Below are 9,727 nucleotides of genomic sequence, written 5' to 3'. Positions count from 1 at the left end.
GTAAGGGGTTGTCCTGTCTGGGAGGCAGGTAGAGAAGCCAATTGTAAGAACAGGTGATCAATGAAAGTGACACATTGCTCACGCCTCCAATTCTTCTTAGACAGTTAGTCCTCAATTAGCTCTCTGAGAAATAGAGAAAGTGAGTGTACTTGCCTTGCTAATGACTGCATGGTCAGGACTGAGCAATTTACACAGCATTTTAGTTCCAAGATTAAATGCACTGAAATATTGGGATTAATGAGCTTCTGACTTGCAGGTTTGGAAAAATTCAGTTCTTTTCTGTACTTCTCCACAAACACAAAACAATGATTCAGTGGTCAAGCAATAGTGAAAAGGCCATTCTCCTCTCTATCCTGGTCAGGGGTACTTGCTCCGGCCTGAAGCAGCCCTTCCTCCTATGAATTTATTATCTGTATTCACAGTACATATTTCACTGGAATGCACTGGGCCTAGGTCAATGGCTTTTTATGGTTAGATACCTATCAGGTAGATACCTGATCACCTGGGTATCCATTTTCTTTGGTTGGTGCTTGTGATGGACACACTCTAAGGTGACCCCCAACCCCATGAGTCCTTTATAATCTCCTTCCTTTGAGGAGTGACTGCAGGACCTATGAACTGCTTCCAACTAATAGAATAGGGCAAAGGTGATGGGATCTCACACCTATTGCTCCTGATGACCTTACAGAAGCTCACAGTTATGTCATGAGAGGATCTATGGGGAAGACCACTGGCATGGAGCTGTGTGTGACTCCCTAGGAGTTGAAAGAGGTCCCCAAGTCGAGAGCCTGAAAAAATATGGGGTCCAGAGACCCGAATGAGCCTGAAACGAGATGCTTCCCCGGTTGAGCCTCCAGATGAGACCACAGTCTGCCTGACACCTTGATGGCAGCCTCCCGAGACCTGAGCAGGGCATCGAGTTCAGCTGTGCCAGGACTCCTGACCCATGGGGACTGTAAGCTAATGACCATGTTCTGTTTTAAGCCACTATATTTGTGGTCATTTGTTGCATAGCAATAGAAAATTAATGCAACCCACATGCCATACCAGTAGTTAAATAATTGGTAATCACTACTAACTGTTTCTTTCATTGCACAATTAGCCACACACTGCTTTGTGATGCAGAAACACTAGCCCCGGTGTTGTCACTATAGCTTCCCATGATGATCACTTTTCCTCTTAACTAGCTTTAAGCTCCCTGAGGGCAAGAACTCTGCCCTTGTACTTTTTAAAAAGCCCCACAGTGTATCAAAGTAATTGACCCACAATAAGTACACAGTCATACGTGATTCGAGGTTTTGACCCTTCATTTGTCCAATGAAACCAAATGGGTCTAAAGACACAGACACGTGAGGCAAACTTTCGCTGCTCACTTGCTGTGTACCGGGTTAGAGCCCAGACATGCAGAGAACAAGACAAAAGTCTTGCCCTCAATTTGTTCATGGTTCCACCCAATCAATGGGATCCCATCTTGTCACCATGCAGAATCAGAGGATGCCCAAAGATCCCCAGAGTGCTTTGTCAATCCGTCAAGATTATGATCGTGCAGATCAGGTAGAGGTGTAGCTGTGAAGTCCTTCAGTGACTTTGTAGTGACTTTTTAGTTTGCAAGTAGAAGCAAAAGTCCCCCTGCAGTACCCATCTTCCATTTAAACAGGGAGTAAGCCACAAAGATAAATGGGCATACTCCGCCCTTCCACAATAGCCCATCATGCCCTCAAATCTGTGACTCAAGTGGGCATATCCATATTCAAGCAGACCAGAGATCAAAGCCATATTAGGCATGAGCTACTTTTTATTCATAGACTTGCAGAATATATCGATTTAGGAGGCATGTTGTTTGTTAACTGTATTTACCGAAAAGAGTTAAATATATATTTAGCCTTAAAATGCATCCATTGTAGCTTGCATACTGCAAAATATGCTTTCATATACATATAAACTATTCTTATTTTACCTAAGTTATGCATCTAAGATACATAAAAATGGTACCGAATGGCATATTGGCTTATTTTATCAACAGTTCTTATACATTCCTGATAGTCAAAGGGATTGATTGGGAATGCATAGTCTCCTACCGGAAAAAAAGGTAGATTCTGAAACAAGTAATGGAATAATGTAAGGATAAGAGTGCCTCGCTAGGTTTAGATCTCAGTAGCTTTACAATTCAATTCTTATTTCGATTAGCATTACAACTGGCTCTCTTCATTAAAAATTGGCTGTTACTTTGCCTGGTAGTCCCACCCTCTACTTGCCTGGCTGAGGCAAAGAAAACCGTGATGACCTTTTTCCTTCCATCTTATTTCTACTTTCCCCAAAGAGTTTCCTCCACAGACATCAGCCCTGCTTTTCTGCCCATTCCCTTTAGATTGTCCCAAGTCCGGACCACCTTACTCACTGCGTCAACAATTAGACTTCCGCACTCCACTCCAGGGCTCTCTCTTTAACGGAATCTTTGGCCAGTGCCTAATGAAAGAACTCTCTTCCAAAACTACGAGTGAGAGGCTGATACCTCTGTAGAAGAATCAGGAAGCCTGCTAAAGGCATATGCAAATAGACTCCCCTCCTGCAGACCTTCATCTCTCTTTCATTCTACCCCCGGTCAGAGAAATTTCCATCGTGAGTGTTCCTGGCAACCAAACCTCCAGCATCCCACGCTGATTTCTTTCCTAAAAATACACAGCCTCTCACTCCACGGGGAAGAAAAATGCAACACCGGCATTTCCAGCATGCTCCCCGAAGGCTGATTATGACCCGGAGCAATTCATCATCACTCGTGCCTTTGAGTTTTTAGTTTTTCCCTCATAGAATTCTTCTTGTGTATCTTGTGGACATTGTGACAAGAACCAAATGTGTCTCGACCTCAACATCCCCACCGGAGCCGTGGAGGGAGGGGAAGAGAGGGTAGAGAAGCAGCCGTGCCAGCTAGAAACCCTCTTGAGAAGGGACAATTATCGGAAACTTCTGGAAGACTTTCAAGAGTGGGGCCTTGCATGTAATAGCAGTTCCGTAGCGTTGAATTGTTAAATGGACCAGTTGATTAAATGGTGTCTATTCAGCATTATTCTCCTTCTGGCTGTGCATATTTTGCTATATTTTTAAAATGTTATCTCAAGGTGCTGCTATATTCTGAATCACGATAAAAAGTCTTTATTTGGAAGGCATGTCAGACTGTCACAAAGAAAACACAAAGCCTGCTGTTGAGGGGGGAACCTCCGCCTCGGCCACTCACTACTGGATAACCTTGAGCAGGCAACTGACTTTGATTTTTGCACCTACTTCCTTCCCTCTGAAATGAGCATCCTGCCCGCCAATGAGCTGAAGAACTATTTATTAAACAAATGAGCTGGACACAGATGCACACTGAAAACATATAAAGCTTTGCTGAAATGCAGGGCGGTCTTATTATCCTCTGCCCGAGGACACAGAGCCATTCGCACCTAAGGCTTGTTTTTAGTCTTCATGAGAGATCTGTTCCTGATCCCATGCTTTAAGGCTGTGTGGCGTGGTCACTTGGCCACCTGGAGGGACTCAGCCTAGCCACAGAGACTGTAAAGAAGAAACAAGCTGACAAGATGGGAACCAATGGGGGATGGGAAGGCATGGACAAGAACAGCCCCGCCTAGAACGATCTTCACAGGGGACGGTCCCACGTATCTCTCTGCTTTGGGTTTCTGGTGTTGTTGGTTTGTTTTTCTCGTCTTACGTTATTACTGAGGGAAAAAAAAGCTTCTTGCAGAAATTGTTTAAAACTCAAGGGATGCCTGAGAGGGAGCAGTGGGATTAATGAAGCAAAGCTTCCACCGACTTGCACCAAGAACATCTATGCTCCTTCAGCAAGTCGGCCAGAACAAATAGCTGCTCCCTCAGCACGGAGACTCTTGTAGGCTGCAGACTCTGATCTGGTCTCATTTTGTCAGAAGGAAAAGAGAAGAGAAGCTGGTTGTGGCTGCGGGGATTGCCCACCCTCTCGCCTTCACCCAGCCCCCAGTTCCCTCAACCTGCCTTCCACCCGCCAGCGTCTCACCTGGACTCAGCAAGAGCCCCTCTCCCCGCCCCGTAGCTGGGAAGCTGGTGCCTTGCTCGGGAGAGGCAGCCCTGGGAAGAGGTGTCCCGACTGCCTTCTCCACAAGCGGCGGCAATCGGGAGCGTCATCTCGACCTGGCACAAACGCGGGGACCGTCTGTCTGAATGTCCCCTACGTTGTTTGCCAAGTGCCTGTGTTTCCGCCTGGGCTTGTCGGAAGGTTCCATGTGCCAGAAAGAATTGTTTGCCCCTCCTCACCGCCGGAGAAATGCCAGAGCTGCCCCACTTTCGGCCTCCGATGTGGGGATCGGGGCATCTGTAGTCAATTCGAGTAAACCAGGAAGGCAAAAGAACGCATGCGGAAGAGTGACTTTGCACTTAAAAAGAATGAAAACAAACCACTTTTCTCCTGTGGGGTTGGTGCTTAGTAGGAAAGTTTCAAGCAGCAATCTGCCGTGTGCGGCTGACCTCCTTCATTAAAACCCCCGGTGTCCTAGGCTGAAAGCCCTCAGCCTGCAGTCCCAGAATGGACCCAGGAGTGCTGTTGCAACACCGATGCTATTTATTGCCTTCATCTGCATTGCTTAAACACCAGAAACAACAACGCATTCACATTTGTAGCAAAACATCTACCTACTCGTGACTTGGCAAACAATCGTGAAAAAATAACACTGCAGTACAGTATGATTGTGCTGACTTCAGGGCGACAAGAGACGTGGTCGAGTTGCTCTTTCAGAGCCACTCCCCAAATCCACTTCACATCCTCTGAAGAGAACCAAGCTAATCGGGCAGCGCATGCTCTGGGAACCTTCCACAAAACCAGGGCCCATGGGCTTCCCAGTAATCCACACCAGAGAAGCCCATTTTGACATAGGTGCTCCGGCCCCCTGGGTGCAGACCTGGTGTGTGGGGCTCCGTGTGTCTGGCTGCAAAGCCGGTCCCTGCTGATCGGCCTGAGACCCTCAGCCTACTGGGGATGAGCCCCTGCCAGTACATGGCCCCATGTCAGCGTCTGAGCCCCAGGGGGCTTTCCTGTGCTACGCTCCCGGGACAGGAAGGGGCATTAGCGTCATGAGCACCCTGGGTGCTGCCATCTGGTGCCTCAGCCTCTCTGGGAGGGCTGTACTTGCAGCAGCAACATTAGCAAATCAACAAAGCGGGACATCGTATGAGTAGGGAGGTGGGCAGCTGGCAGGTTGGTACTCAGTGATTTCTAAGAGTAAGTTGCCCAGAGGGCAAAGCCAGGCACAGATCAAAGGGCCACCTCTAGGTTTTCAAAGTCCATCGAGACTTGTGAAAAGTCCTCTTTTGATTCCATAAAATCTTGCTTCAGAAATTCTACCAAATGCTCATCAGGCGGAAATACCTGTTCTATTGCTTTGAAGGATGGGATGAAAAGCACCATTCAGTCTTTGGCCTGTCTGCTGGTTACCCACAAACTCAAAAGAATGGGTTCAGGGAAGCAGCTGGGTCACGGAGAGCATCTAACAAGCGGTATTGCTCTGGCCGCCCCGGGGGCCGGCTTTGAACCACAAGGAAGAGGGGAAATGCCTTTGTCTCACTCACGGGCCTACAGCCCGCGCTGGGCCTAGATATGCATCAGCAGAGTATTCTCTTTGTGGTAAAGGAAGCAACGTCCAACATTATTTTGTTAACACACCCATGATGTGCGTCTACGCGAGCCAATGAAATAGCCAACGTTCTGCTATTAAGGGGGATTCAGGAAACTGAAATGGCTCAAAATAGCATTGCTGAGTGTTACCAGATTTTTAAACGAATCATCAGCAAATCTTTTCAGCTGACTTTGCCTTTAAGAGTTCTTACCAAAAGGATTGCTAAAATGGAATGAGAAGGGCCCATAGTTTGGTCTTTGTTTGTTTGTTTGTTTATTTCGTTATAAGAGCTATCCCATCTTATCCATTAATCCTTCCTCATTAAAAAAAAAAAAAAAAAAAAGCACATTACTGTCCTAGATGGTTAAGAGCTAATGCTGTACTGTTTTCTCAGTGACAACAGGCTTTAAGATGTCTTTTTAAATGGGAGAACGGACACGTCATGCAATTAGCCAATAAACGCAATCCCTGATTAAAATGTGAGTTCTAAAATTTTGAAAACTTCTAACTATTCCCCCAGTGCGGTTTTAATTTCAGAGCTCTGAACTTGGCTTCTTTTTGTATTTGCTTCTTGGTCGCTCTCCTGTGAGAGCCAGGGCTACGTGTCTTTCAAATTCGCCAATCACACCTTCACAAACTTAAGTCAACGACTATATGTTCAAAAATCTTTGTTTTCCCTTTGAAACTGGATGCAAAAAAGAAATCTCTCCTGTCGGTGGAGACAGCCGTGAAGGAACGAGGCGCTTGCACATAAATCTCCTTAAATTTTGTGAATAGCTGCTTTTCCTTATCCCACTGGTATATCTGGGAGAACGTATAGTCACTCCCCAGGGCCAGGTAGTGGTTATCTTTAAAAGAAAAGGGCTGCAGGGTCATGGCCCCCCGGGATGGAAGAGCCTGGATCTCCACAAACCGCTTACTATTCCACTTCATGACCCTGGAGTCCCCGATGAAGCGGGTGAGGGAAAGGTAGAGGGCATTCTGCATTCTAAAGCTTTTCACGGCCAGTACGTCCTCCATGTTGGGGATATCACTGTGGGGGACAAACTTCTTAGAGCTTTTATTCCACTGGAGGATGATGGGGACCTGGGAGCGGCTGGACAGAATCAGATGCGATTTCCCGTCTATGTCCACAAACTCCGCATCCGTGTCCCTGAACCACTCGTGCAGAGACTGGTAGGAGTAGAATCCTTTGCTGTTCCATTTATACACTGTGGACAGCCCAGCTTTCGAGCTGTCTGCGATGACGAAGAACGTCTCGTCCTCGATCTGAAACAACTCGATGTCGTTGGGCTTGGAAATGCGGGAGACTTCGATGTCTTGGAATTTGACAAACTTGGTCCAGCTCTCGTCGTATTTGTAAATGTGGGAGCCGCCGAAGAGCTGGGCCACCACCACGAAAACCTGGTCGTCAATGAGGATGGCCTTGCAGCCCACAATGGACTGACCTGTGCCCCGAGAGAAACGAGAGGGGATTAGGGCAGCGCGGTTAAAAACGCTCCTCCGCAGCGAAAATGGGGCCCTTGTGAACTGCAAAATGGGGGGAGAGATGTAAAGAAATGGAAGGAACGGAAAACCGGACAGCCGACGTGGAGAACGGTGTGGCGGTTTCTCAAAACACTGAACACAGAATTACCATGGGACCCAGCAATTTCACTTCTGGGTCCAGAGCGAGGTCCCTAAGAGATTTGCACAACCGTGTTCATAGCCGCGTTATTCACAACAGCCAAAAGCCAGAAGCAACCCAAGCGTCCACTGATGGATGAATGGATAACCAAATTGTAGTACGTACACACAATAGAACACTGTTCCACCTTAAAAAGGAAGGAAATTCTGACACACGACACATGACAATATGGATGACTGTTGAGGGCATTATCCTAAGTGAAATAAAGACAGTCACAAAAAGATAAATAACCTATGATTCTACTTATATGAGATCCCTAAAGTAGTCAGACTCCTAGAGACAGAAAATAGGACGGTGGCGGCCAGGGGCTGAGAAAGAGGGGAGAGAGGGGGGTTAGTGTTTAATGGACACAGAGTTTTAGTTTTTTCAAGATGGAAAGAGTTCCAGAGATTGTCTAACCAGCATGGTGAGCGGCACTTAATGCTACTGAACGATACACGTAAAAGTGGTTAAGATGGTCAGTTTTATGTTAATGCATATTTTCCCACAGTTAAAAAAATTAAAAAAAAAATTTTTTTAACGTTTATTTATTTTTGAGACAGAGAGAGAGACAGAGCATGAACGGGGGAGGGTCAGAGAGAGAGGGAGACACAGATCTGAAACAGGCTCCAGGCTCTGAGCTGTCAGCACAGAGCCCGACGCGGGGCTCGAACTCACGACCGCAAAATCATGACCTGAGCCAAAGTCAGACGCTTAACCGACTGAGCCACCCAGGCGCTTCCAGTTAAAAAAATTTTTTAGACTTAAAAAAATATATATGTGTCTCCACAGAAATAAGTGCTGATCACCTGGTGTCTTTCGAGGCAGGAGTTCGATTCAGGAAAACCACAAACACCAAATGAACTGTCTTCGTGCTATTCAAAAAACGTACTCCCCAACTCCATAGAGCAGGATGAAACAAATGGGGAGTTGGGGAGGGAGGATAAAAAGGTAGGAGTCAGGTCTCAGAGACACGAGGAAAGGACTGTCACGAGAACTCTTTAAAGACACTTGGCCTCTTCTGATTTCTAGAGCCAAAGGAAGCTGAATGCTGGCGGAACAGTGTTAAACCCGGTGGCTCTAAGCAGGTGGCCCAGGATGTGAAATGCAGCACGTGTAAGCTTTCTGACCTTGTGCCCGTTGACTCTCTGTGCTCAGGCTCCTCGTCTGGAAAATGAGGATGCTATTACCCCTGACCCGACAGGGTTAGTAAAGACTAAATGAGAAATTCATGGTTGGTGTTGTTAGAACAGAGCACCCATAAACAGGAAGTGGCCAGTGATTAGTAGCTATCGTTACTGGATTATTGAATACAGGGTCTCGATAATCAAAAGATGTAACCCCTTTAAAGTCGCCCATAGCAGGCACTGCAAAAACACCTGCAGAATGATCACTGACCTGAATGATCTAGCTCAGGCAGCACAAAGCCAGAACTCTGCTGCAAAAGGGGACCTCTCCTGTCCGGACCACCTCCTACCATTTTCTCCCCCACCCAGACCCCCGAGCCTTCTCCCAAGCTCCTCCCTCCAGCCAGCAAGCCATAGGACCACTCACATCCATCTAGGTCATCTGATTAAAAGTCATTTCTTTCCCCTAATTTTCTAGGCAATTTGGGCCAAAGTGAATTTGGTCTGTAAATTACAAGGATAATTATCCAATTTCTGTCCTTAGTATCCACTTTGGGGGCAGACGGTGGGTGGATTTTTGAGGGATATTTACTTTTCCTGGTCCCTTTCCTCCGTTTCAAACTAATTATTCCTTTTTCCCCCTGAGTATAAAAGTTTTCAATGTTCATCAAAGCAAATTTTGAAAATAACAGGTAACTATTAAAAAGTGTGTACTATTGAGCAGGCACTATACTAAGTACTTTACATGTATTTATTCATTTCATGCTTACAACAACCTTATGAGACCAGTATTATCATCATCATCATCCCCATTTTATAAGGGGAAAAGTGAGGCACAGAGAAGTTAAGTAACTTATACAAGGCCACACAGCGAGTATGTGATAGAGCCGGGGACCTAAATCCAGGTAGTCTGGCTCGAGTCTACACTCAACTACCACTACCACTACCAACATACCAAAAGCACAAAGAGGAAAACCAACATCACTCGTACTGCAAATGCTGAAATAACACTTCGTATCTTGATAAATTTCTTTAATCGTTAATCTATGCACATACCCAAATTCAAATTTAAAAATAAATTTCGGCTCCGGGGCACCTGGGTGGCTCAGTCGGTTGAGCAACTGACTCTTGATCTCAGCTCAGGTCATGACCTCACAGTTGATGGGTTTGAGCCCCGCACCAGGCTCTGCACTTACAGGGCAGAACCTGCTTGGATTCTCTCTCTCTCCCTCTCGCTCTGCCCCTCCCCAACTCACACTCCCTCTCTCTCTCACTCAAAATAAATAAATAAACTT

The 9,727-nt window shown here is 46.3% G+C and overlaps 1 protein-coding gene across 1 annotated transcript in view; it reads right to left on the bottom strand.

The window, feature by feature from the left end:
• Positions 1-4,177: 4,177 nt before the first annotated feature.
• The window catches only part of LGI2 (leucine rich repeat LGI family member 2), a 28,933-nt gene continuing 23,383 nt past the window's right edge, over positions 4,178-9,727 (bottom strand). The window contains exon 8 of the mRNA XM_047857650.1: positions 4,178-7,087. Coding sequence (XP_047713606.1) covers positions 6,270-7,087 — 818 coding nt within the window. The 3' untranslated portion in view covers positions 4,178-6,269. The remainder of the gene's footprint in view (positions 7,088-9,727) is intronic.

The sequence above is a fragment of the Prionailurus viverrinus genome, chromosome B1, assembly GCF_022837055.1.
Source record: "Prionailurus viverrinus isolate Anna chromosome B1, UM_Priviv_1.0, whole genome shotgun sequence".
Lineage (NCBI taxonomy): Eukaryota > Metazoa > Chordata > Mammalia > Carnivora > Felidae > Prionailurus > Prionailurus viverrinus.
The sequence above is the reverse complement of the archived record's forward strand: the minus strand, read 5'-3'. Positions and strand labels throughout refer to the sequence as shown.